This window comes from Aspergillus candidus (genome assembly GCF_002847045.1).
Source record: "Aspergillus candidus strain CBS 102.13 unplaced genomic scaffold BDW47scaffold_7, whole genome shotgun sequence".
NCBI lineage: Eukaryota > Fungi > Ascomycota > Eurotiomycetes > Eurotiales > Aspergillaceae > Aspergillus > Aspergillus candidus.
In genome coordinates this window covers 658,964-685,420 of record NW_020194012.1, presented here as the reverse complement: position 1 = coordinate 685,420, position 26,457 = coordinate 658,964, and the positions used below count along the sequence as shown (strand labels likewise).

The following is a 26,457-nucleotide window of genomic DNA, read 5'->3' as shown; positions in this document are numbered from 1 at the left end:
GTGTAAGAGAGGGAGAGGGAGGAGGAAGAGGAAGAGGAAGAGGGAGGATGATGGATGGTCCAGACAACGTAACTCCACCCGGTCCGCAGCTAAGCCCTCTTCCGGTTTAGCGTCTCATCCCTCAGCCCCCCCCCCAAAGAGTCATTGTCATTCGACTTCATGATTCTTTCAGCATAGTTTGGAGTATTGAGCTGAACTGTTATGGTTCTTTGATCTCCCCCGTTCTTTTACGCCATTGGGTGGTGTTTCTTCCTTTATGCAGGTGAGACGGCGCGCAAGGCACTCCCACCCTTGGAGGAGGATGGAGGATGTCCACCAGTGAGCTGCTCCAGACGCCCTGCCAAGGCCCGATGCTTTCGTGAGATCTCCTCCCACTCCTGAGACATACGGTCGTCTTCGTCATCTGCGTCATCTGCGTCGCTCAGTTCAGTGAGAACCATACTGAAATCCCCTCCAAGGCGCCCAAGACTCGCAGCGCAGTACAGGATCTGCGTCAGGAGACTCTCTCGCGAGCTTCTGTCCTGGACGTTGGGAAGATAGGTGCGTAGAGTGTCCGTCAGGAGCTGGACGAGGTGGATGGGGAATGTAGAGAGTGCCGGGGGAAGGTGTTGTAGAGGGTCGGTGTCGATGGCGGACGGGGGGGGCGATGCCGCAGCCTTGATCCGGGCATCGATGCCTCGGAGGCCTGCCACCGCGAGATCCGACTCGGATTGATCGGGGGAGAAGATATTTTTGTAGAGAGAGACGATAGCAAAGCTCTGTTCGCGGAAGATCTCAATGTATCGCTTCAAGAATTTCTCGGTTTGGTGTCCATCCGACCACGACCCGGCGCCGTTCTTCGCCCCTCTCTTCCGCACCCTGCGCTGCGTTTCCTGGTCGGCAAGCTCCCGTAGGGGCTCCAAGGCCTCCAGCGTAGTCACCAGATTGGCCAGTCGGCAGATCAGAAACACCGCCCCCAAGGCGCCTTCCCCTGTGCCGGATCCTCCGTCGTGAAAGAGACCTTCCAGCTCGGGTGCGACCCGTCGCAACCAGCCTACCGTCCTCATCGCAGCTGCTAGTCGCAGGTTCTGCGCCCGCAGGCCCCCGATCAAGTTGCTCGTCATGTCTTTCATCGCATCCTCCGCTTGTGAAGTCACATCCTTGACCAACGCGGAATCGGGGTACAGGGTCTGTAGTCGCTTGATATGGGCGTAGAGATCCAAGGCAGCCGAATATGTCGTCGACAGCGAACCGCCCGCTGTGCCGGAGCTCGCTGCGGCCGACGACACCGCCGTCGAGAGGAGGGTAGGGAGCTCCAGAATATCCGAGAGTCGGTCAACATTTCGGGCCAATTGCATAGTCCGCTTGCGCTGCTCCAGGGAGGCATTCTCCGCGGCCCGACTGTATTTTGAGGAGAAACAGACGGCCTCTTCGTCCAACCGGGGGACGGCATCCCGGAGCTGCTGGGCGTCGCGGGTCAGGTGCGGGATGGAGGTGCGGAGGTTCGAGAGATTATCGGCGGATGTGATGAAGGCCCGGTGGGAGCGGTTCGACAGAGCCTGAATCGAGAGGAGGGTCGAATGGGAGGACTGCGCCAGCGATTGGGGTTCTGTTTCCTGCAGGGCCTCGAGCGAGAGGGTCGGCAGTCGATTGAGGTACTGGGCGGTGGTCGCGTCCTGTTCGGGGGACAGGGGCGTAGGGGAATTGGCCGTCGGGGCCAGATGAGGAGAGAGAAGCTCGTAAAGATAGTCCGCCATGATGCAGACTCCCGTGATGTGGAAATAATTCAACCGAGTTGTCTCGAAAGAATCGACGGTCTGGGGGGGGTTGATGGAGGGACGAGGAACTGGACAGATCGGGGGGAGAAACCACGGCTACTCATTAGTACGGTGGCCTCCGCGGCAACTGGCGCAACATCTCCGATGGTCTAGTATCCCTCGATATTCACTGTCTAACGGAACGGCTTGGGAGGGTATCATTTTGTCCGGTATAGTCTGCATTTCTTATTTCTCATGAGGGTTGAATAACGATGCCATGTACAGTGCTTGATCGTCGAGACCTCTATAATGCTGGCCTCATGCCTCAGGCAACCCCAACCCTATCTCCTACTTCACTCCTATAAAACGCCAATATCAAAGACGTTCTGCAGTCCATCCTATCCCTCCATGATATTGCTTCCAGCTCTCTTCAGGCCCTATGCTGGACATCACAGACGATGCAGGATGGAAGTTCTCCCAATACGTCAGGCGGCTACCAGTACTTTTGGATCTCCCGTTTGCTATTTCAGGCAGATGAGCAACTTTGACCTGCCTGTATGCATCCTTCCAACTGCATGCAGGCTCGCCCAACACTGGCCTCGAACCCCAAGTCTTTCCAGATCCCAATCGACCATGACACGAGCAAGTCATGAGCACCGTTCTGTCTCCATATCGGTTTTGGGTCTAAATGCCTTTCAGGTGTAACCATGACGCTCAACCGCACCCCCCGTTCTTAAACCAGGCCCAGAGCACCAGAAGGCTCTCATGCAGACTCGCTTACCGGTCGAGAAACCAAACATCCAGCCTTGGACCCTCGACAGTAAACATCTAATGCATCTCAGCGGATTGGTCGATGCGGCATCACGTGGGCCAGCATTGACATCACTGGACCCGCTAACCCAAATGAGCGATTAGGTACTTTCACCTGGAGGTTAGGTTCATGACTTCCTAGTCTTTCTACTCTCCCAGACTGTTGTCGCCCTCTTTTGCAGACTGCTGGTTCTTCTTGGCTTGGGACACTCTCATCTATAAAGTGATCCGGTGAAATTGTGCAAGTGCTTTGTGATAAACCCAGTTCATGATACTGCTTGAACCGTTCGAATCTTCGGCCCCTCCATCTCCACCTCCCCCCTCTGGGTGCAGACAAGATTAGCAGCCATGGGCAAGCCACGGGTAGGTTTTCCAGAAGAAGCATATTCCTCGAACTCGCAGCGTCTAACAGTCATTAGATGATCATTCTGATCCGTCATGCCCAATCCGAGGGAAACAAAAACCGTGACATCCACCAAACCGTCCCCGACCATCGGGTCAAACTCACAGCCGAAGGCCATCGACAAGCCCGGGAGGCAGGCGCCAATCTCCGTGGACTCCTGCGCCCGGATGACAACATTCACTTCTTCACCTCCCCCTATCGCCGAACTCGGGAGACCACCGAGGGCATTCTCCAATCCCTGACCTCCGATTCGCCGTCGCCGTCCCCGTTTCCGAGAAACACAATCAAGGTCTACGAAGAACCCCGGTTGCGAGAGCAGGACTTTGGCAACTTCCAACCATGTTCCGCGGAGATGGAGCGCATGTGGATGGAGCGGGCAGACTATGGGCATTTCTTCTACCGCATCCCCAACGGCGAGTCGGCCGCGGACGCCTACGATCGGGTCAGCGGGTTTAACGAATCCCTGTGGCGACTCTTTGGGGAGGATGATTGCGCCAGTGTGTGCGTCCTGGTGACGCACGGGCTCATGACGCGGGTTTTCCTCATGAAGTGGTACCACTGGAGCGTCGAGTACTTTGAGGATCTTCGCAACATCAACCACTGCGAGTTTGTGATCATGAAGTTGAATCAGGACAATGGGAAATACGCGCTGCAAAACCAACTTCGGACGTGGTCGGAGTTGAGAAAGGAGAAGGAAGCCGAGCGACAGCAAGAACGGGCGACCAAGGGACTCGGGCCGGCTTTGTCAGTGCCCAGTACCGACGCGCCCACCCCGTTCCGGCGCAAATGGGGAGGCTGTCCCGAAGGCTGCAATCACGGCATCCGCAGGAAGCCTTCCACGCGTACGTCGCGCCCAAATGGCACTGATCAACTGCGCCCCAGCGACACCAGCCATAAACAGGCCCACGATGCCAGTCATGGGCAGGCCCAGCCGGAAAGTCATCATCACCACAACCGCACCCATCACCACCATCACCATAACAGCGCCCACCATCGTCCTTCCAAAGCGGAAATGGCCACCGCGACGCAACAGATGTTAACGGCCCCCGAACCAGCCCTGGGAGACCAGTCAAGCGAATCGAAGCCTATACACAGAACCATCCCGTCTCCTACGCCACGGCACGAGTTCCTCAATCCGCCAGGGGACAGTACAAAACCGAGCCGCCCGACCGAAACCAGTACCGCCAATGACGGGCGACGTGATTGCTCCTGCGCCAGCCCCAGTCACAGTCGCACCTTTTCATCGCCGACAGCAAGTCCAAGCCCAACGCTGAGGCGTCCAAACCTGGCCGGCTTCAATCGCGACAGTGACGACCACCTGCTCCACTCGCCTCGATCGAACTACGCCCTCCTCCACCTTGCCGGCCGGGACGGTGGTGGCTCCATGAGCGGGGCAAACAGCCTTTGCCCATCGGAAGACGAGCGAGACAGTCGATCGCCGTTCCGCAGGGACAACCGGTCATCCAATCACCAACCCAAGCCATCCCAAGATTTCGGCAATGACGGAGACGACGAAGGGAGCGGCCACGCCCAACGGCTGCGACGCACACGGTCCCACCACAGTCGGAATAACCCCCACATCAATGGACCGGGCAGACGGAACCTCGCCCAGAAGGTCGCCAACATGCTGAACGAGAGGGATCGAAGCGAGAAAGGCGATGCGGCAGCTCATGCTGATTCCGCTGCGCATTCGGACCTGGATCCCGATCAGCATGAGTATGTGCATGAGCACGAGGACGAGCACAACGGGGATGACGACGAGGGGGACAGTGAACCCCGTGCTCTGGATAAGGAGCAGCGCGAAGACCAGAGCATTCGCGGGAGTGTCTACTAATCTGCTTCCCTTTTTCTTTCTTCAGTGTTTTGAACCTCTTAGATATCACTGCATCTTGATAATGTTTATACCTATCTCATGATATACGACATGCTCACGAAGTACCTTATACCATGTCTGAATGAATACCCAGTTATATTGGAGCACTAGATTTCCGTCCGTTGCAGTTTGATGCCCGCGTCGATAGTATCATGAACCTGTCTATCATTTTAGACAATTTCAAGTGCAGATCAATAAAATCAAATTTCCCTTATACTCCTAGATCCCTATGATTAATATTATCAAAACCTTTGTATGGCCCCACGTCAGACGGCGAGCCACCCGGGCACGTGAGCGGAGGACGGAACAGCGGCCCAACCGCATCATGCATGAGCTTGGTAGATACAGTCTGCGAGTGACTATTAGTATACATGGTCCATCCTATACATAATCCACATCTTTCCAGAAAGCCTGATACAGCTGGTCTACTGTGTCAATCAGCGGCTATGCTATCGTTTGGAGTCACAGTCCATGCTACTGCCGGCGTGCCGTGTGCTTACATTGGAAGACACGATCCATTGCTACTCAGAGCGAGCAAGCAGAGCTGAAATATAGTAGAAATGCAACTTACCTCTAGACAACTATCTTTCTAGTATAATCAACCAACTCCCAGCAGACATCAGCCAACAGTTGACATTAACAAACGGTATAAGACGGACGGACCGGATCCGTCCCCACACCATCCGGACATCGCAGTACAACCCAACTACAAGTATACTTATAACATGAAAAGAACCCCAATCCAACCCACCCCCTCAACCCAAAAGAAACCATCAATCCAACCCATCCACACCCCCAAAATGCCCCCCAAAACCCAGCCCATCCTCATAATCGGCGCCGGCGTCTTCGGCCTAACCACAGCCCTCGAGCTCTCCAAAAGAGGCTACAAAGACATAACCCTCCTCGACCGCACCCTGCCCCCCGTCCCCGACGGCTCCAGCGTCGACGTCTCGCGCATAATCCGGCCCGACTACGCAGACGCCTTCTACGCGCAAATGGGCCTCGACGCGCTAAACGGGTGGAAGGGCGAGTTCGCGCCGTTCTTCCACCACAGCGGGCTGCTCTGCGTGCAGTCGCAGGGCTCAGCGGAGTATCTTGAGCAGGCAAAAGCCAACCTCCAGGCTCTTGGGAGCGGGGTCAACATTCAGACCTTCCGGGGTGGCGAGGCGAACGCGAAGTACCCTGGTATCCACGGCGATCTGGCCGCTACGTCTGGGTATTGGAATTTAAGCGGTGGGTGGGCGGATGCGGAGGGTAGCATTGCGTATCTTGCGCGGCGGTGCGCGCAGGCTGGTGTTTCTTTGATATCCGGGCGACATGGGACTGTCACTTCACTCGTCACCTCACCGGAGTCCACATCGAAGAAGCGAGAAGGGAAACGAAAAATCCACGCCGTGCGCACAGCGGCAGGGACGACCCTCTCCGCGGACACGATCATCCTCGCCACAGGCGCCTGGACGCCCTACCTGCTCGACATGAGCGGGCGATCTGTGTCAACCGGGCAGCCGGTGGCTTTCATCCAGCTCACACCGGAAGAAGCGGCAGATATGCAAGACGGCCGCACACCCGTCATGATTGATCTCAGCACGGGGTGGTTCGCGTTTCCGCCGACGCCGGGGACGAATCTGCTGAAGATGGCGAGGCATGGGTATGGGTATGAGGCTGTTAGATCGGTGCCTTCTTCTTCTTCTTCTTCTTCTTCGCCACCTTCATCATCATCATCATCATCACCTTCATCTAGTCCTGAAACAAGAAATGATAAATTCAGCGCCCCGGCCCTCCCACCCTCATCCTCATCCTCAAAGACGACTCTCCCAAAAGACGCAGAACAGGCCCTCCGCGCAGGCCTCGCCCTCTTCCTCCCGCGCTTCAAAGACCGCCCTTTCGCGCAACAGCGTCTCTGCTGGTACACCGACACGCCCCGCGGGGACTTTATCGTCGACTATCATCCTGAGTACGAGGGGTTATTCCTCGCAACTGGTGGAAGTGGACAGTATGTTTACCACCTTACTTACCCCATCTATCAACCTAAACCATCCATACATGAGGACAAAAAGAAAGGGGAAGAAAAAAAAAAAACTAACAAGCTTGAAAAATAATAACAGTGCATTTAAATTTCTCCCCATCCTCGGCCCCCGCATCGCCGACAGCTTTGAGGGCGTTGCATCTCCTGCGCAGAAACAGAAGTGGGCGTGGTCGGCTTCTAAAGCTGATATCTCCCGTGGGGATGGAAGTAGAGGGGGACCGCCGAGGAGGGTGTTGAGGGGGGAGGAGGAGGAGAGGGCGATGCTCTGATCCTTTCTTTCATTACTTGCTTCGTTTGCTTCTAGAGAGAGGACTATATGTAGATCTATTTTACTCTACTCTGTTCTGTTCTGGCCCTGCTCGTTTGTCCCTATCTAAGCAAAGTGGGTGTAGGCATCGGTATGAATATACTGGACTATAACGAAACCATTTACGATAAGATGGGATTAAATGGAAAGTCAATCTTATTAAGTCAGTATATATTATATAGATTATATAAGAACAAGTTCAGAATGTATCAACAGTGGTATAATGTGCGTGTATCCCATATCCATATCCATATCGCACGTAAAGAAGTAAAGGGCAATATAGTGAAGCAAAGTAAGAAAGACGTATTAAATAAACTCTTTTCCATCAAAGGCGAAATAGATAGACAGTAGAAGAACGTTCATGTGAAGGTCAATGGGTCAATCAGTCAATCAGGTCATACATACCAAGTCTATATCCAAGGTAAAAGGTCAAAGTAGTGTAAAATAAGGCAAGGTAAAAAGCAAGATAAAGTAGAGGGAATCCAATTCATTTTTGATTTGATTTTTTTTTCTGGACCTTTTGTTGTTTCTCTTTTTTTTGAGTAGTTTTCTTGCAACTTTGAATGCTTGCAGAAATACTAGTAAAGAAATAGTAGTTAAAATCTAACTTACAATCAATCAAATGATCAATAAAAGTGAAGTGAAGAAGAATAAAGAGAAGAGAACAGACTGATCGATCCAATATATGAACTGATAGTGAAAAACTGGTTATACCCGAGGGTACAAAAGTGAAAAAAAAAAAAGAAAAGAAAAAGAAAAGAAAAGAAAAGAAAAGTGCATTCAAAATCGTCAAATGTCAGGTCAAGCAAGATAAAGAACGAACGAGACTGAAATCACGAGACTCCATCGATCTGCTCCACGGCCGGTATAACGCCAGGCGAGATACCGGATCCTGTTCGGTCCAAAGGAATATCAACCGGAACAGACCAATGCATCATAAATATTAACAGGACATGAACGCCAGACTCAAGCGTAGGGGAAGGTAAAGCCAATTGATGAAGCAATGGCGGGAACGAATCAAGAACAATCTATGGGTAAATGTTCGCCAGGTGAAATGCCCAATCAAAGAACCGAGAACAGAAGAGCGGGGGGGAGCTAGAAAAAAAAAAAAAAAAAAAAAAAAAACATCATGATGGTCGTGACTTCTCACTCCAGCGGGCAAAAGGCCAAAGGGTGCCTGGAGGACTGGGACGATGCGTCCAAATAAACCCAGATCCTAAGGGCATGCGTGACGGGCATCGTCTCCATGTCACTTTGCGAGCCACCTTTTTTTTTCTGGTTTTTGCTTTTGGGGCAGTTCAAGACAGAACGCTGGACGAGACTTTTGAGTGAGGTACAGGAACCGAAACCGACAGTAAAACAGGGTTATCATCGCAGGGGAACGAAACAAAGCGAAAGAAAAAAAATAAAAATAAAAATAACGGGAACGGTATCATGAACATATCAAGAATCAAACGCATGGTCGCGAAAAATAAAAAAAAATAAAAAAAAATAAAAAAAAAAGATCAGGCCGCCATGATGGGTTGCATCGCGCCAAACGCGCCGCCACACATGTAGTGCTCCATGTGCTTGGCACAGTAGAGACACCCACACGAGGATCCATGACCCGTCCACACGCTTTGGGCGAAGGGCAGGGCATAGACCGGGGTGTGGTGGTAAGACGGAGGCTGAGACCGCGGCGGCGGGATGTACGACTGGGGCGGCACCCAAGACCGCGAGTAGGGCGGCGGCGGGTTCGAGTAGGCGCCCCAGGGGCCGACCGGGTAGTAGTCGGGGGTGGTCGGACCGCTCTGGGGGGCGGACGGGGGCGAATACTCGGAGGCGGCCGGGTTGAGCCACGAGGTCTCGTATTGGGCGCTCCGCTGGTACTGCGGCGGGATGGGCCCCTCGGGGGACATGAGCGGCTTCGAGACGCGGGACCCGCGGGACAGGTTGGTGTCGATGGGGGCCAGGGTCTGGCGGGCCTCCTGGGCGCGGTTGGACTTGGCACGCCAGGTCTCCCAGTGCGCGAGCCAGGTGCCGAAGCCGTCCTGAGGGTCGTGGATGCGGTCGTGGATCTTCCAGTCGAAGGCGAAGAGCCACTCGAGCTCGATGGTGTTCAACTCGCCGACGGGGATGTTGCTGACCTCGGCCCACGACTTGTTCTGGAAGGTGTTGTCGTCCAGGAACTTAGAGCCGAGGAGCAGGGCGACGGTGAGCATGCGATAGACCTGGCCACTGCCGGCGGCGTAGACCTTGGCGGCGGATAGCATGCGCATGCGGGTGGCGAGGTAGTAGAGGCCCAGGAGGATGGTGGAGCTGGGCAGGCGCGTGGACGACAAGATCTGCCAAACGTATTTGCGAAACTGGGGGGGGACCGACGATCCTGGGTAGACGCTTCGCGCGAAGTCAATATCTGCAATGGTGATCTGGTTGATGTACAAAGCATACATTCCCTGGGCCATCTCCGCCACGAAGTCGGACATCTGATCCATCTCGTAATCCAGGTGGGCGGCAACACCACCCGTTGCCTTCTCCTCCTTGCGGGGGGCAGGCTGCTGCTGCTGTTGCTGCTGATCGGGTTGGCTCAGCCGGTCGTGGCGGCGGTACTGCGGGGGGATGGCGCTGTCCATGGGCGGCAACTGCACGTTGCTGCGGATGGGGGGGAGGACATTGGCCGGGGGCAGACCGAACATGGACTGATTCAGCGAATGGGCGGCAGCCATGTCCCGACCGGACCGCATCGAGTGGGAAAGGTTCATGGGGGCCGGCTTGGCGTAGCAGGATGATTGGGAGTACTGTTCGATGAACTCGCAGCCACTCTGCGAATAGCGCGGCGGGAAGGCCGACTGGGGAAGGCAATAGAAGGGGTGGTCATTTTCCACCCGGCCACCACCCATAACATGGGGAGGGGTCGGGGGCAAGCCCTGGAGGCCAGGAGCATAAAACGACGGCATGATGAAGTCGGGGGGGAAGAGGAGAGAGAGGGAGAGGAAGGATAGACCAGTTCAGGACGGGGGGGAGGCAGACGGGTCAGGCTCTGTGAATCCTTTCCGTGTCAGCCAACGCAATCGAATGCAGAAAGCAGAAAGGCTCAACTCCAGACAGCGGAAGAGAGTACGAACCGTCTACACGTCCGACACGCCCTGATCCTGGAAAGGGATCGCTCAACGAGCCGTGGCTCTAAATTTGGCGTAGTGAATGTCTCTTAGATGAATAACATGGAGGGATGATATGGTGGATCGAAGAGAAAAAAGAGAAAAAAAAAAAAAAAAAATTGCAAAAAGAAGAAGAAGAAAGTCGTAAGGAGCGGTCGCAGCTGGTGATTAAACCGGTGGTTGTGCTTCTCTTGTCGACGGTGTATCGATCGGAGGTCGCGTTGCAGGGTCGAGAGGGTTGGTGGTTTCGATTCGACGCGAGGAATCTCCGGGCTGATTGGCGTGTGCACGAGGGTCGAGGACGACAGACGGGGAGAAGGGAACCACGAGTGGAATTTTTTTCAATGTTTTGAGATTTGTTCAATAATGGAACGTGTTCCAAAAGACCAATGGCTCGTGTCAAGGGGTTGTGGGGGATGGACTTGAATTGATTGATTGATTGAATTCAAGCAGCGATGTAAACCACAAGGGCAACGATACTTAGTGAAAAGCTCGTTGAGGGGAAAGACAAGGTTCCGAAGAAGCCAAAGGATAAGAAAGAAAAAAACAGAAGAAGAGGAAGAGAAAACAATGACAAGTGATGAGGAAGAGGGAAAAGAGGAAAAAGGGTGAATGGTGGGTAAGGTGGAGGATGGAGGATGGAGAGATGGAGAGATGGAGAGAGATGGAGAGGGAGAGAGAGAGGGATGGAGAGAAGAGTGGAAGGAGAGGAAGAGAAGAGGAGGGGAGAAGGACAGAAAAGTTAGAGAGAGAGAGAGAGAGAGAGAGAGAGAGAAATTCTCCCCCCAAGAAAACCCAAGAAAAAAAAAAGGGAATGGATGATCTCACTTAGTCAGATTTCCTCCTATTCTGTCCGCTTGACCTGCTCGGGTTAGTCGACTGAACGTTGGACCAGAATCATTCTTCCTGAACTCTTCCTATAAATCTATAATTCTATGAACAATTCTATAATTCTATAATTCTATAATTCTATAACTCTAGAAGAAGTATGATGCTATTGTGATTCTCTTCACCATTAGACTTTCAGACTTTTCTCTCCAACCCTCGTTCAAAGGGAGTGAGGCTGTGGACCAGGTGTCGACTCGACCAGAAGTTCCAGGCTAGAGTCGGACTTGCTCATCCACTTTCTGCCGCTGCAGCCGTTTCTGGTAGATTTCCCAGTCCTTTTATCAAACGGATCATCGTTCTACTCTGTGAGGATTTAATATATTTGATGAATATAATATAATAACATAATAATATAATAAAAAGATTCATATAAAGAATAACAAAAAATTAAATAAAGAATAATAAAACAGAAGATTAAGAAAAAAGAAGAAGAGAAAAATACTAGAAGAGAAAGGAAAGAAGAAAATCATGGGGCCGACTGACTGTCCAACCCAGTAAAGTTCGCCCCGGTCTGCACTGGGGCGAGGCCGCCTCGAACCCTCTCTGCCTGTCCAACTTGGGATGTGCCCCGTGCTCATTGACTCAACATAATATTAGGGGTTTCTTTTTTTTTTTTCTTTTTTTTTATGAAAAGAAAAAAAAAAAAAAAAAAAGAAAGAGAGAAAGAAAGATAAAACAGGTCTGCTGAGGTTTCAGGCCTGTCAGACAATACAAAGTACTCTGTAGTCTTGATTTAGGAACATAATGTAACCTTCTACCCCTAACAGAATAATCAATCCCAGAATGGGTAATAATTGAAAGTGTCGGATCAAAATATGACAGTGTGCCATGATATCAGTGTCAATCAAAAGAAATGAATGGATGAAATTATTATTAATATTGTTATTAATAACAGCACCACTAATAGTTAACTAGAAGAATTAAGAAAATAGAATTGAAGTGGCAACAGCGCCAGGGATTCTGGTCCGAACGGGTGCCACAACATCCGTGCAGTTGTGCCTGAGGTATCTAATCCCTTCGACAAGTATCCAGAGTAGGTGATGATTTGGATATAAATACATCATATTATATAATTCCTCTGACTCAGGAGACCATCGTCTTGATTCTGTTGTTTGACTCGGCTGTTCAAGCACTGCCTAGTAGATTGAGCTGACAGGTACCATCCACCAGTCACCTGGCAGTATCAACCGGCTGCCTCTTGCAACGTCTTGGAGGATAGGTACAGTCTATCTACAAACAGAATATCATTGCCTACCGAAACTGCACAGGCAAGCTGATGGAACTAGTATACCATCAAGTATCCAGGCAACAGACCTGATGACATGAGTCACCTAGTATGATCAATAATATCTAACAAAGTAATCCAGAGAGAGATGCCTCACTATTTCCACAGAAGAGGGGCACGGAAATCAAGCCAGAAACCAACCACAAGGGCAGGGCGAATTCTCGAAAGATCCAACCAGTCACCCATCCACCATCCACCATCCACCATCCACCACCCATTTATTCATCTATCAGGTAAGAGGTAGGTATATAAATATCCATTGGTCCTGACACCATACGGCTTGTCTGGTGTAAATCAAATTAATAAGATACTATAATATACCGTATCCAGCCACCTACTAAATAATATCTATTGTTCCATCTGTCCGTCCCGAGAGGGGAAAAGCTAATGAGGAAAGGTTCGTGAGAAAAGGTTGATTCATATGAGGGATATATGCACGTCTACTGACTGCTGACCTGACTGCTGCTGGCTGCCTGTGTGAAGGAAAATATCGTGACGGATTTATCAATCATTGCTGTATATTTATGATTCTTCGTATATAAGTTACATGTCCATCTTATATACCAATCCAACTATCATGTATATATCCATACTAACATCTATCTCATTATTTATAGACTGTATTATAGAAATCATAGATTCAGTATCCTCAATCAAAAACCACAACTGAGTGAACTGGCAAGTGAACCAAGTGGGGAGGAGGGGTTCGCATCTCTCTCCTCTTCCTTCTAATTCTCTCCACTCCCATTAGTCCTACTACCAGTGACATATACACCATAATCTAGCCCACTTGAGTACTTATTTCACTGAGTAGACTCACAGGTGATTTTGAGGTTTCAATCCCGAGCAGCTAATCCTTGGCCTATTATAGAACAAATTCTACAATACAACCTGGCAATAAAGATCTTCTCCATTCAAATTCCTATAGATGAGAAACTGACATTCTCATTCTGTACGTCGCACTATGTGATTACTTGGATATTACTCTCTAAAACAACCAGACACCCTCCCTTTCACTCAGACAGCTCTGTAAGAATGAAGCCTTCAACTAAGGTACTTGTGAAAGAAGCAGTGACTGCAACCAGCTAAATAATCAGCTGTCCTGCAGTCCTTTTGCCACATGCTTAACCATTTGTGTTTGAACATTTCTTGCAACCTTTGCAACATTCTTCATAGTCTTTGACTAGTTCTTCGTTCTTCCACAATAGCCAGGCTCATTCGTGTCAGGGAGGTAGCCCGCGAGTCTCTCATCCTCTTCTAGTAAACAGATTCCACACAGCATACAGTGCCCTCGCAGTTTCTTACGTATCAAAGAAAATTGAACAATCAGACCAATCTTCCTCAGGGCGTGAAATACAATCGATAGCCAGGTTCGAAGAAAAAGAGTATCAAATACTCCTTGAACTCACGTAGCCTTGAAAAAACAGAGTATATATTAGAGTTAAGACTGGGGTGCAAGAACCTTTCCAACAAGCAATCAGTCAAGTTCTCGGGATGGTTTTTCATATATACAGCCAGGCACTCGATGTAGATTGGCTGATGTCAAGTGTTCAGGTCAAGCAACAACCACAACTCCTGACTATTTCATGAAAAACCTTGGACGATAGGTAAAGGTTGCCTGTGATATCAAGTGCTTTGGGTACATGGACACAGCATCAATCACATCTTCCCAGATTCCAGTCCAACCTTGCAGCCTTGAATCTCACCTGCGAGTATTGTTGGCCTAACTTCTGGAATATATAAAGGGTTTGCAATGCATGGGTGGTGTTCTCTCCATTTACGAGGAAACACCCACTTACAAAGAAATGATATTCCCTAGACAGCATTATAACAGTTTGAAATGGGTCACCCATTAACTTGCCAGTGATACCTACTACCTACCTACTACCTACCTACTACCTACCACAGATACACACATCCAAAACAACCACAAGGACAGATCCAATCTCACAAAGTATCTGTAAATCCAACAGTCTCGAAACAAAAAAGTAAAGTAAAATAAAATAAATTGTTAATCTATGCACAAACACCAACCAACCAACCACCTTTTTTCTTCTTCCTGAATCAAGGAAAAGCCTTGCTCCGATGCATGCTCCAGATCCTAGATAGGGTACTAGGTAGTAACAGTAACAGTAACAGTGACAGTGATCGGATAGAATATAGAAAACAATGGATAAGGAGAAAAACCAAACCAGGCGATACACGATTCTCGAAAAAGAGCTGGGCGAAGGTCCTGAACAGAGTGGATATCATTGAATGCAAGAATGAGTAATGATCAAACAGGGATAATAGAACCAGAAAATCAACAATAATAAAGGGAGAAAGAAAAAAAGAAAGAAAAAAGAGAAGAAAAAAAAAAACAAGAGAGTAGAAAAGAAAGAATCGGCAGACCACAACACCACCGACATAACACATGACATGTATGTAAAGATAAAAACCATTCGTAACCATAAACAAATCTCAAGTCGTTAATCATTTATTTTCTCCATCTGTCCTTTCACCCGTCTACCACCTCTCACCTATCAACCTACCAGCCTACCCACTTCATACAAATGTAGGTATGGTACAACAGTAGGCAAGAGTAGGTAAGGTGACTACTCACCCTTGAGACTTCCGATCAAATTGCGAAGCGCATCCACAATAACAGCCTCGTCTTTGGGCTCGCCGCCAGGGAACGAACTCTCCGTTGCGTCGCCGAGGGCCCGCGCACGTGCGCTCTTCAGCACCTCCCGGATGTAGTTTTTGTCTTCGTAGTCTTCCATGAGGATGACCTCGAAGTCGTCGATTGCCTTGTTGGCCCGCTCGTTGAATGATGGCATGTCGCCGTGGTTCATTGGTCCTGGGCCTGGCTCGCTTGGTCCCACGTTATACTGCTGCGGTGCATGCGCAGCCGGTTGTTGTTGTTGTTGTTGTTGTTGCTGCTGCTGCTGCTGCTGCTGCTGCTGCTGCGGTGGTGGTGGTGGTCCTGGCGGCGGCGCGTGCTGGTGGTGTACGGGCGGTGCTTGGTTCGGTGCCACCTGCTGCGGCGGGGGATGCTGATGCTGATGCTGATGCTGATGTTGGACTGGGGCAATCGATGACATTGGTGGCGGCGGGTATGGAGACTGATGCTGCGGGGGATGCTGGGGTTGATGTTGCTGTGGCGGGTGTTGCGGCGGGTGTTGCGGCGGATGCTGCGGCTGGTGCTGCTGCGGGTGAGGTTGCTGGTGTTGCGGCGGATGGGACGGTGGATGAGACGGCTGTTGCGGTTGCGGTTGCGGTGGTGCCGGCGGCTGGGCCATGGCTTGCGGCGGCCGGGGTTGCGGAGGCTGGGGTGGGCGCAACTGCTGCTGTTGCTGCAGCTGCACCAACTGCGGCGGCGGATCAGAGGCGTAAGGGGAGGTGTACGTGGACGGGGTGGTCTGCGCAAAGGCGGGCGGGAGGTTGTTTCGGATCGGACTGGGGATCGGGAACGGCGTGGGCGCCGTGGCTTGCGGTGGTGCCGCCGGCGGTGGCAGCGGCGGCGCCGGGGGGTACTGACTGGCCTGCGGCGGGACGGGTGATGGAGCGGGAAGAGCGGGCGAGGGAGCGGGCGGGGCTGGTGACGGAGCCGGATACGGGTGGGTGGGCATCTGCGGGAATTGGAAGTGCGGATTGGCCATGGGGGCCGGGGGTCCGTTGGCGGGGGTGCCGTACGACGGATTCAACGGTGGCATGTACTGTGGCGTTGACGACGGGGCCGACGGCGGCTGCGAGGAGGACGGCGGCGGTGGTGACGGCCGTCGCTTCTTCTCCTTCTCGACGGAGGCTCCCGGACGCAGCTGCCAGGACCATCCCTTGCCGTCGCGCTCGGCGTGCATAAAGAGGTGGCCGTTGCCGTTGAGGTTGTGCCGCACACTGGACGTCCAGCCTTCCGTCTCGCACTTGAACCGGAAGTAGGGGTACTTGAGTTTGAGCGCGCGGTAGATCTGCTTGAGCGTCATGGGCGTGCCCGCCTCGGTCAGGGCGTCGAAGATGAGCACCGCGTAGTTGTAGGGGGGCTTGGCCAGGTCTTCGGGCCCGTAGGCCGATTCCGGCGGATAGTTGGGCGAGGGCGAGCGGGACGGCTTGCGCTTCTTGACCGGCGGGGCCTTGATGAACTCCTCGGGACGCGGCTCCATGGAAAAGGACCCTCCCTCCGTCGTGGGGAATGGGATGTCCATGGTTGTCCCGTCGGGCTTCTTCCGCTTGGTGTACTTGCGTTTCTCGGGTTTGGATCCGGGCGACAGCTCGGGGCCCACGGACTCCTTGAGTGGCCCCGCGGGCGGGACCGACATGGCCGTGGCCGTGGCCGTCGCACCCGGCGTCGCGCCCGTCGTCGCCCCCGGGGTCGTGGCGGTGGTCGTCATCGTCGTCGTGGTCTTGCCGGCCTTGGGGCGTTGGGCCGGGACGGGCACTGGAGGCGGCGTGACACCACCGTTGGCCTCACGTTTGGCCGCCAACTTCTGCTCCCGGGCCAGTTCGGCGCGTTCCCGCTTGGACATGATGCCGTCCTTGGGTGGGCGTCCAGGCCCGCGACGCCGGGCAGGGGCCTGCGAGGGATCGCTCGGTTCGATCGATTGTACCAGCCGGCCCGGGTCTGCATCCTTGGACTTGACGGATTTGGCCTGATTAGGATCCTTGATCCCGTCGCCCTCGGTCTCGACGGCCAGGGTCGATGCGGCTTTGTCCTCGTCGGCTCCGAGCGCGTCGTCCGCCCGTTCGGCGCCGGTCTCCCCGATGGGGACGTCTGGTAGTAAAAAGCGAATGCGTACACCGCCGATCTGGATGTAATCGCCGCTGTGCAGGGGCCGGATCTGGCCCGGGGAGAGCCAGTCCGCTCCGATAAAGGCGCCGTTCCGCCCCATGACCTCCATCTCGAATAGACACTTGTCGAAGTTGTATGCGATCTTGACATGCTTGCGGGAGATCCCCCGGTGGCCAGCCGCGGTGCCGTCGACAGTGGCCGGCGGGTGGATAGGGATGGTCGGACACGAATCGGGGGAGGGAAGAAGGGCCAGGGTATCGACGGGCTTGGCATCCCCAAGGCCGTCCGTCAAGGATTGCATGGCGAGGGCGTTGTAGTCGGTGGTGGTGGTGGTGGTGGTAGTGTTGTTGGGGGCGGCAGTAGTAGTGGTGGTGGTGTGCAGCTGAGCCGGGTTGGCATGCAGCGGCGGGGCGGCCTCGCCGTGGGACGAGTTGGAGGAGCGTCGACTCATGCGGGACAGATTAGGGGGCACGTCCGGGTCAAAGCCCATGATGCCGCCGCGGTCGCTGACGACGCTGCCGATCATGCCGCTGCCGTCGTGTTTGGCGCGGCCGGGGGTGTGCGAGGTGTGGCCGCCGCTGGAGCTCTTGGGGCGGGAGGACCGCATAACCTGGCGGGCCTGAAATTCGCGCTGATGGGCGGCGCGTGCGGCGCGGACGTCTCGCCCGAGGACGAAGGAGTAGGTGTTGCAGTAGAAGTGGCCATCGTCGAACTCCAACTTGGCAAAGGCCTGGATGCGTGGCTCCGACCCAGCGCCATCGCCAATCACGTCGTGGGACAAACCGCCCGAATAGCCCAGGGACGACAGGTCGGCGCTCTGCGAGAGATAGGCGGCCGTGAGCATCTCGTTCTGCTGCAATGCCTCGAAGGGGGTCTTGGGGGCGGCCGTAACGTCGAAGGGCGGAAAGAGATCGGAGTGGTCGAGGCCGGATTTGGCGAAGAGCAAGGGGTCGGTCAGGCCATCGGCCAGGTCGGTGGACCGGACGGGGGTACTCAGACGGGGATCGGGATGGGAGAGGGAGTCCTCAAACGATACATCCGGCTTTGTGTCGTCCGGCGGAACGTCCTCGGTCTGTGCTGGGGTCTGATTCCGCTCGTCGATAGGGCCGCCCCCGAGGGGATTCTCCAGGCCAGCGGCGTCGTCCGCCATTCCCTCCCCGAACCCCTCTCCGTCCTCCAGGCGATCGAAGTCGTTTAGATGGGGCGGATGGGCACCCTGATCGGACGGGTGGTCGGCGGACGGATCTGTCTCTGCGGCAGATGGCTGGGAATGATTGCCGAGGAGTTGGGCCAGGAGCGCGCTGGCGGCGGACTGCCGCCTCAGGGCCGACTGCGGCTGGACGTCGCCCATGTCGGCGGGCAGATCGAGCAAATCGGGATCGGACTTGATGGGGGAGACGGAGGGTAGGCCATTGGGGGGCGTCGGGGGCGGATGGGAGGATGAGGGCGCCGTCGGGAGGTCGGGGGCAGAATCCTGCAGGGCGCGGATTGCGGAGTCGCTGGGCGGGGAGGAGGAGGAGGCAGCGGTCGAGATGGGAGGACGGGGAGGAAGAGGATGTTGAGAGGGAGAATAGTCGTAGAGGGAAGGGGACATGTCCTGAGTCGAATCAGGAGGACGGTGACCGACCGCAGGCGCTGTCATGGTCTGCGACGACGACATGACAATGCGGTCCTCTCGTTTTTTTTTTCTCTTTTTTTTTTCTTTCTGGGAGGAGAAAGCCAGACGGGAAGAAGAAGCAGAGCCAGGTTTGGAGATGGTGGAAGGCGGTGAGTGTTTTTTTCATTCCTAGCGTGTTAGTCATTGATACGGAGGTACGGAGTAATCAGTATTGAGCAGTAGATAGATTGATATTTTATATTTGATAGTACATAGTATTATATGTATATAGTATGTATTATATGTAAATCATGTTACTAAATAAAATGAATGCGATGTCTAGAGAACTGATCAATTGTTGAGAGTATAGTAGAATAATACGTAACAGCCTGATACCAAGACTAGACATGGTAAGTAATACTAATGCCAAGACATGATATCCACCAACAGCCGTATACCATATATCATATACCATATACCATATACCATACAACAACCATCACCCAACAGAGACAGACAGAAAGACAGACAAACAGACACCCCCATTGAAGAAAAGAATACTAGAAAAGAAACAAGATGGGCAAACCCAAACCCCCCAAACCCTCCAAAAAACAACCCAACCAACCCAAGGAAGAAGAAAAAGAAATCCCCAAATGGCCCCCCCTCCGCCCATCCCCCCCAAAAGCCCACACCCTCTCCCTAACGCCTCTCCTCCCCTCCCACATATACACGACCACAGGCCTCCTCCCCGCTCCCCTCTGCAAAGCCTACGTCACCTTCTTATCCTCCCTCCAGCTGAGCACGACCCCCGTCCAGCGGGGGAAGGACTACGCGGCGCGGGTTAATGATCGATTTCAGGTGTGGGATCCGGGGTTTGCAAGGGTGTTGTGGGAAGGGACTGCTTTGAGGGAATTGGTTTTGTCTTTTCTTCAGAGTGAAGAGGGAGAAGGAGAGGATGGGGATGGGGGGAGGAATATATGGGATGGGGTCCCTATAGGGTTGAATCCGAATATAAGGGTTTATCGGTATTCGACGGGGCAGTTTTTTGCGAAACATTGTATGTTCTTTCTCCTTTTCTCTTCTTCTTCTTTATATACTCTTTTATTCGAGGGGTCGTGCATGGATCGTGTATATACTGCTGTATACAATGCTGTATACAGCATGTGTATACAGCATGACATACATACATGTATACATCCATCCATCCACCTCAACTATACCTCTACCTACCCACCCATTATACCCCTCCCCTCCCCCAAAAAACCCGAATAAAATACTAATAATAATAAAGACGACGACTCCAACACCCTAACCCTCCCCCCCTCAGCCAAAAAATACCACACAACATGGACCCTCCTCATCTACCTCTCCACCTGCACGGGCGGCGAAACCGTCTTCTACCCAGAGGCCACGCGCGAAAACCGCTCCCCAGAGCCTGTCTCTGTAGCCCCCCGCGTGGGCATGGCGCTGCTGCATCGGCATGGGGAGAGCTGTCTGCTACATGAGGGGAGGGAGGTTACCGGGGGAGAAAAGTGGGTGTTGAGGAGTGATCTGGTTGTTTCGTGATCTTTCTGTCTTATTTTTATTTATTCTTATGGGTTGATTGGTATTCTTCTCTTAATTTATTAGGTTTAAGGGTTTACTTTTTGTCTACAAGTTGGTAGGTGGTATCAAGGAAGCATATATGACCTAATGCACAACCTATGTATCCATTCTTAGATACTCTCTGAACACTGAACAACCAAACAGTAACAACCATAACCAAACCAATAAACGACCGACAAGATAACCAGTAACCAGTAAAAAAAGACCAAGCCAAAGAAGAATAGAACATAATCAAACACCCCCCCATGCGGATCCTAACCCGTCCTCAGGCCGACGACCCCGGCCGCACCTCATACTCCGTCCGTCGCATGATGTTCTCCACCGGTCCCAGTAACCGCTTGAACCCGTCCCGGCCCAGTCGCGCCACCTTCACGTCCGTCTTGGTCACGATGCTGGCGGCCCGCGGCTTCTCGTCTAGCAGCGCCAGCTCGCCAAAGTAGTCGCCGCGGCGGTATGACTTGACCGGCTCCGAGTCCTCACCTATGAACGCCTCGGCTTCGCCTGACTCTAGCAGGTAGAAGGCGTCGCCGGGGTCGCCCTCGGCGATGATCGTCGATCCCGCGGGGAACTTGATCGTGTCTAGGGCGTCGGCGATCTTCGCCCGCTCGTAAGGCTTGAGGCTGGAGAGCAGGGGTACCTCCTCTAGGAAGGCCTCGTACATGCGGCGGCGCTGGAAGGCCGAGTCCATGAGAATACGGCGGAAGGTGATCCGGTCCAAAGCCCACAGTGTGCTCTTGGGGTCGACCGACACGATGGTCGCCGCCCGGGGCGCGTTGTACATGAGCGCCAGCTCACCGAACGAGCCCCCGGGGCCGGTGCTGCCGACCTTGTTGCCCATGCCGTCGGGGCCCGGCTGGACGGAGCCCGCCGGGTTGATGTAGACATCGAACTGGCCGTTCTCGACGACGTAGAAGTAGTCGCCGGCGTCGCCCTGCGAGATGACCTTGATGCCCTTGGCGGGGATGGGCTTCTCGACGAGGGCGTCGAGCACTGTCGTGAACTGGTCGTCGTCCAGGTGCGAGAAGAGGAAGTTGTTGCTGACGGCGGTCTTGAGCCGGGCCAGCTGCTCGTCGGTCTTGGGGTGGTGCGGCGGCACCCAGCCGTCCGAGCCGGCCGACGTGGGGTTCAGCGACTCCGCCGAGACGGACGTGCGGCGGCCCAGGGCGTAGTTGTTGGGCATGCCGTGGTCGGCGCCGTCGATGGGACGGATGCCGTCGGGATGTTCCTCAAACTCGTCGTCCTCCTCAGCCTCCTCCTCGGTAGTGGCGCGGCCAAAGGGACTCCGGCCGAAGCGGATGGGGGCGCCGCCCTCGCCGAACCCACCGCCCGAAAAGAGGCGACCGCGGGCGGAGGAGCTATCACCGGCGTCGACGTTGCGGAAGGTGGGATTGGTTGGTGACGTCACTTCATGATCCTCCTCCTCATCTTCCTCGGAGATCTTCTGGAACGTTGAAGGATGGTTGTCTTTTGTGGAGAGTTTGAGGGAGGCATTGGAATCGGCGAAGGAGCTGTTGGCCGCCATGATGTCGGTAGTAGGGCCGGAGAGCGTGCGACTCCGGCCACGAAGAAGTGGGGATGGAGAGGGAAGGGGGGGTTGTCGCGACGGAAGCCGCCGGGGAGAGCTGAACGAGGTCTGGAAGTCACAGTCAGAGAGCTGGTGGGATGACGATGAGCGAGAGAATAGATTGGTGGCGGGGTATGAAGGATATAAGATCTGGGCAGACATCAACCAGAAGGGATGGAGGGGGGGGGGAAGCCGTTGAGGAAGGGAAAAAAGAGGAAAGAAGGAGGGGCGGGTAGAGAAAGCGCCAGGAAGTAGGAAAGGTAGGAGACGTAGTAATTGGAGGAGGAGGGAGGAGGGGGGTAAGGTAGGTAGGTGGCAGCGAGTCTCCGCCAGAAAAAAGTGGGTAACGGGAGGTGAAGCCTAATTGGAGAATGCGAGAATGGTCTCAGTGGTTGGCTTTGATGCCAAATAGGGGACTGTCTTTTCTTCTTCCTTTTTTTTTTTTTTTTCTTTTTTTTCTCTCTCTTTCTTTTGTGATTCTTTTGTTCTGTTGTATTCTTTTTCTTTTGTCTCCTTTGTTTTTGTCTTTTGTTTTCCTTTCTTTCCGCTGACTTTGATGATTTCTTTCAACGAATGAGGCGTGGGATTGAGGGAGTAACGAAATAAGATTTGTAGGAAACACGGGAGGGGAGGACGATGGAGAGGAAGGTGGACCAGTCGGGAGAGCAAGGGAAGCTATGGAGGGGCAAGAGAACCAGAGGTACTGACCGGGTGGATTGCAGCTATGGGTGGAGATTCAAGCTCTCCGAAACAGCAAACAGACTCTGTATTAAGAGGATAGATTAAGTGACAGAAGAGTAGAAGAATAGAAGAGTGATGGATAGAAGAGAAGAGGAGAAGAGAGGAGTGATTGGAAAGAGGGGAAGAAAAGGAAGAGAGAGAAGAAAGGGTGAATGATGGAAGAAAAGGGAGGGAAACTAAAGGCGGGGGAGAAAGAGGAGAAAAGAACAGGAGACAGAAGAGGAAAGGAAGAAAAGAAGAAAAGAAGAACAGAAGAACAGAAAAGAGAGAGTATCTCCTGGTCAGTGAACGAATGGATCATCAACATCATCCCGATCCCTGATTGACAACCTTTCTGGATAGGAAGACAATGGTTGATCGACGTCACTCGTTGGATTCTCCCCACGCTAGACACCACGGCTTCAATAGCTGGAGGATTCTTCAATAGTCCACAGAATTACCCGACTATTAAATCTAAACCATTTGATAATTTAAATAATCTACATCAACCCGGAAGAAAGAAATAAAGGAAGCAAGAGATCAAGATAAAGATGGAAGAACGATGGAAAGTTCCACAACGGGCGGATCGAATCCAGGAGGAACTTTCCAGACGTCTTCTAGAAGGGGGGGGGACTCGTGATCTCATCATTCTGGGTGGCAACTGGCAACTGGCAACTGGCAACTTTGACCTCGTTGTCTCCCGAGTGAAGTCATGACATCTGGATCCATGGGTGGGTCGATTGTACCATGAGATGATGACTTTCTTCCTCTCCTGATGGTGGATTCTTCCATTCTTTCCGTGACAGTCTCCTATTCTCCTATTTTGAGGAGGGGGAATTCGTGACTAGGAGGAAATTAGCCGGTCTGGATCGCCGTTGGAGTGGATCCAACTTGGTCCGTGACCGATAGTCGATACTATAGATAGGATGAATCTGTATGATCGAGGGAATATTCCATTCGGATGCAATCTAAGGAGAAATATCAAGGGAGACCATATAATCTAGAATAATACGATCGGATGGGTCTTATAGTGGAGTTGTGTGGGAAAGAGAGACACGCGACACGCAGCGACAGACCGAGTGAGATAAGAGGATCTAGAACCATCGATAGGGGCTGGCTGGATCATCGATCAATTTGAAATCCACACCAAATCACGATCTGTTTAATTTGGTCGGATCATTCTGTCACTCACCAATTGAAGTCAGTATCAATTAGTACCGTAGGAGGACAGAAAATCCGTGTTGACCGCCCGTCTCGCTGGCCAGGTCGGACTGCCAACTGACAACTAATTCCGGCCTAAAGCTAGTTGAGCTGTTCTTCCCTGTTTCCCTCTGTTTCCCCTCGGATTTCACCGGACTCTCTGATTCTTTCTTCCCTCCTCTTGATTTTTCCTCCCAAATTGTTATATTCACTTTTCCCTGGTTCTCCTCCCCCCCCCTCTTACTCCCCCCCCTCTTACCCCCCTCCCCCCCTCATTTGCTACCGGTTCACAGATCATGGGAAGCTACACGTTTCGATGGTAAGTTCTTCCGTGAACACTCAACCCCTCCGTCTCAGTCTCCCCGAGTCTCCGTCTCCGTCATATGTACAACCGAGTCCAATCCCTCGAGTAACCCCCACTGCATGAAGAATTGGAGTGACCCCCCTCCCGCAAGATTCATGGGGACCACAGAATCAGACTACAGAATCAGACCAGATGGAATTCAATCGCTGACCGCCTCCAACCCAATCTAGGCCGCACAGTGCCAACGAGGTGTACGTAACCGGCACCTTCGATGACTGGGCGAAGACCGTCAAGCTGGACCGGACGGGCGACGTTTTCGAGAAGGAGATCCACCTGCCGTGGATGACGGAGAAAGTACACTACAAGGTCCGTCTTTGTTTCCTTTCCGCACAAGGCAAGACCGTGGAGAGTCGATAAATCATCCATGACGCGAGGCCGTCCACTGACGTCATGTGGACGCACCTCCTCCGGGTCCTTGCCCTTCCCCACTCCCCCGGGATGTCTCTCCCTCACGTCAGCGTGTCGTTAACAGGAATCGCTGCGGACCGGAACTGACCCATTTAAAGTTCGTCGTTGACGGCATCTGGACGACCGATCCCTCCTCCCCAGAAGAAGACGACGGCAGCAACAACATCAACAACGTCCTATACCCTCACCAGATTCAACCCGATTCCGCACCTGCCTCGCACCCTGACGCTGCCATCATGTCCGGCGTCACCCCAGAGTCGACCACCGCAGGCCTAGCCGGGAAGGTCCCCCGCGAACTGGGCGACACCACCATCTCGTCCGCTGCCCCGGGTTCCACCACCGCCGGCCTTGCCAGAAATGTTCCCTACGAACAGAGATCCACCGTGCCGGGGACCTTCCCGGACACCCCGCGGGACGGCGGCGATGCGAAGCAGTTCTCCGTCAACCCCATCCCCGCTTCGAGCGGCTCCGGTAATCCCATCCACCTCAAACCCGGCGAGAAGGTGCCCGACCCGAGTACCTTCAACCCCAACACGGTGCAGTCGACCGTCCGCACCGACCCGGCCGCCTACTACCAGGATGCCTCCGCCCCGCTGACCGGCGGACCGGCCACCTTCGCGGGGGCCTCCACCCTGCCGCCCCCCTCCCAGTCCCAGCACATGATCCCAGAGTCGAGTCTTCCCATGGGGACCGGGAGCCTGGGCTACGACCCGGCCACCATCCAGTCGGCGGCCCCCGACTCGACCACGGCGGCCCTGGCCGCGGGGGTGCCGCTCGAATCCCGGCGCCAGACCACCACCGGCGGAGGGCCGGCCCGTGACGTGCCGGACGTGGTACAGCGGTCCATGAGCGATGCCCACAAAGACCCCGAGGCGGCGGCCTACGAGGAGGCGGTCGATGAGAAACGGGAGGTGGAGCAGGAGCTCCAGAGGAAGGTGACCCGGGAGGAGTCCGCGGGGACCCCGGCGCCGACCTTCACGGCGGCCACGTCGGCCACCGCGCCGGGAAAGCGCTCGGGTGAGGCTCCCGACTTGGAGAAGGTGTCGCCGTCTAGCAGTTACCCCGCCGCGGGACCGACCGTCACCAGCGGGCCCCGCACCGAGACGACCCCAGCTGTGTCGCAGCCGTCCCAGGCGGGACCGGCGGGCGCCTCGTCCACGCAGCAGACGGGCCCTTCGGAGCGACTGGGTGGTGCTCAGGCGCAGCAATCGGTGGGTTCCCAGGCGCAGCAATCGACGAGCGCTCAGGCGCAGCAACCGATGGGCTCCCAGGCACAGCAGTCGGTGGGTTCCCAGGCGCAGCAACCGATGGGTTCTCAGACCCAGCAGCCTATGGGTAGCCAGGCGCAGCAACAAATGGGCTCCCAGGCCCAGCAGCCAACGGGTACCCAGGCCCAGCAACCGACAAGTGCCCAGACCCAGCAACCAACAGGTACCCAAGCCCAGCAGTCCACAGGCCAGACCAACCAAGCGGGCGGAGGAACCAACGGGACCACGGGCAAGGACACCGTGCAGCAGGGGGCCAAAGAAGCCAAGAAGAAGCGCGGATTCTTCAGCAAGCTGAAGGAGAAGTTCAAATAGCCTGTTCTCATCCTCACCTTGTTTCTTTCCATTGTTAATCCTTGTCTATACCTTATGTTTATGTCTGATGTTTATTCTTGTGTGTTTCGGAGGATATTGGTTATGCCATTGGACGCAGCACTGTTCGTATATCTATAATGACCATTGTTTCCTGATCCTCTTGTTTGATATTATATCGTAGTATATTCC

General features: G+C 53.8%; 10 protein-coding genes across 10 annotated transcripts; 4 read left to right on the top strand and 6 right to left on the bottom strand.

Moving 5' to 3' along the window:
• Positions 1–254: 254 nt before the first annotated feature.
• On the bottom strand, positions 255–1,736 carry BDW47DRAFT_115825 (Dor1-like family protein; the record flags this gene model as incomplete). The annotated part of the gene is made up of 2 exons (XM_024814839.1): positions 255–563; positions 693–1,736. The coding sequence occupies 2 exons, from the start codon at positions 1,734–1,736 to the stop codon at positions 255–257; spliced, it is 1,353 nt and encodes a 450-aa protein (XP_024674901.1).
• A 916-nt stretch (positions 1,737–2,652) lies between these two features.
• BDW47DRAFT_101022 (acid phosphatase DET1) lies at positions 2,653–5,032 on the top strand. Its single transcript, XM_024811579.1, has 2 exons — positions 2,653–2,909; positions 2,966–5,032. Exons 1-2 carry the CDS (start codon positions 2,895–2,897, stop codon positions 4,781–4,783), a joined length of 1,833 nt encoding a protein of 610 aa, XP_024674900.1. The 5' UTR covers positions 2,653–2,894; the 3' UTR covers positions 4,784–5,032.
• A 543-nt stretch (positions 5,033–5,575) lies between these two features.
• BDW47DRAFT_134626 (NAD(P)/FAD-dependent oxidoreductase) lies at positions 5,576–7,117 on the top strand (the record flags this gene model as incomplete). Its single annotated transcript, XM_024818134.1, has 2 exons — positions 5,576–6,815; positions 6,928–7,117. The coding sequence occupies exons 1-2, from the start codon at positions 5,623–5,625 to the stop codon at positions 7,115–7,117; spliced, it is 1,383 nt and encodes a 460-aa protein (XP_024674899.1). The 5' UTR covers positions 5,576–5,622.
• Positions 7,118–8,293: 1,176 nt separating this feature from the next.
• BDW47DRAFT_134624 (putative cyclin-like protein (Clg1)) lies at positions 8,294–10,034 on the bottom strand (the record flags this gene model as incomplete). Its single annotated transcript, XM_024818133.1, has 1 exon — positions 8,294–10,034. One exon carries the CDS (start codon positions 10,032–10,034, stop codon positions 8,661–8,663), a length of 1,374 nt encoding a protein of 457 aa, XP_024674898.1. The 3' UTR covers positions 8,294–8,660.
• A 4,420-nt stretch (positions 10,035–14,454) lies between these two features.
• Positions 14,455–15,456, bottom strand: BDW47DRAFT_101015 (uncharacterized protein). Its single transcript, XM_024811578.1, has 2 exons — positions 14,827–15,456; positions 14,455–14,698 (listed from the first exon to the last, which is right to left on the bottom strand). The coding sequence occupies exons 1-2, from the start codon at positions 14,883–14,885 to the stop codon at positions 14,530–14,532; spliced, it is 228 nt and encodes a 75-aa protein (XP_024674897.1). The 5' UTR covers positions 14,886–15,456; the 3' UTR covers positions 14,455–14,529.
• BDW47DRAFT_123409 (forkhead domain protein) lies at positions 15,060–18,890 on the bottom strand (the record flags this gene model as incomplete). Its single annotated transcript, XM_024816042.1, has 1 exon — positions 15,060–18,890. The coding sequence occupies one exon, from the start codon at positions 18,888–18,890 to the stop codon at positions 15,060–15,062; it is 3,831 nt and encodes a 1,276-aa protein (XP_024674896.1).
• Positions 18,891–19,403: 513 nt separating this feature from the next.
• Positions 19,404–20,393, top strand: BDW47DRAFT_123408 (uncharacterized protein; the record flags this gene model as incomplete). The annotated part of the gene is made up of 2 exons (XM_024816041.1): positions 19,404–19,884; positions 20,119–20,393. The coding sequence occupies 2 exons, from the start codon at positions 19,404–19,406 to the stop codon at positions 20,391–20,393; spliced, it is 756 nt and encodes a 251-aa protein (XP_024674895.1).
• Positions 20,394–20,697: 304 nt separating this feature from the next.
• On the bottom strand, positions 20,698–21,954 carry BDW47DRAFT_123407 (cyclic nucleotide-binding domain-containing protein; the record flags this gene model as incomplete). Its single annotated transcript, XM_024816040.1, has 1 exon — positions 20,698–21,954. One exon carries the CDS (start codon positions 21,952–21,954, stop codon positions 20,698–20,700), a length of 1,257 nt encoding a protein of 418 aa, XP_024674894.1.
• Positions 21,955–22,449: 495 nt separating this feature from the next.
• On the bottom strand, positions 22,450–23,689 carry BDW47DRAFT_101007 (uncharacterized protein). Its single transcript, XM_024811577.1, has one exon. It carries the CDS (start codon positions 23,045–23,047, stop codon positions 22,766–22,768), a length of 282 nt encoding a protein of 93 aa, XP_024674893.1. The 5' UTR covers positions 23,048–23,689; the 3' UTR covers positions 22,450–22,765.
• Positions 23,690–24,155: 466 nt separating this feature from the next.
• Positions 24,156–26,396, top strand: BDW47DRAFT_101004 (carbohydrate-binding module family 48 protein). The gene is made up of 3 exons (XM_024811576.1): positions 24,156–24,235; positions 24,451–24,586; positions 24,787–26,396. The coding sequence occupies exons 1-3, from the start codon at positions 24,213–24,215 to the stop codon at positions 26,266–26,268; spliced, it is 1,641 nt and encodes a 546-aa protein (XP_024674892.1). The 5' UTR covers positions 24,156–24,212; the 3' UTR covers positions 26,269–26,396.
• Positions 26,397–26,457: the final 61 nt, after the last annotated feature.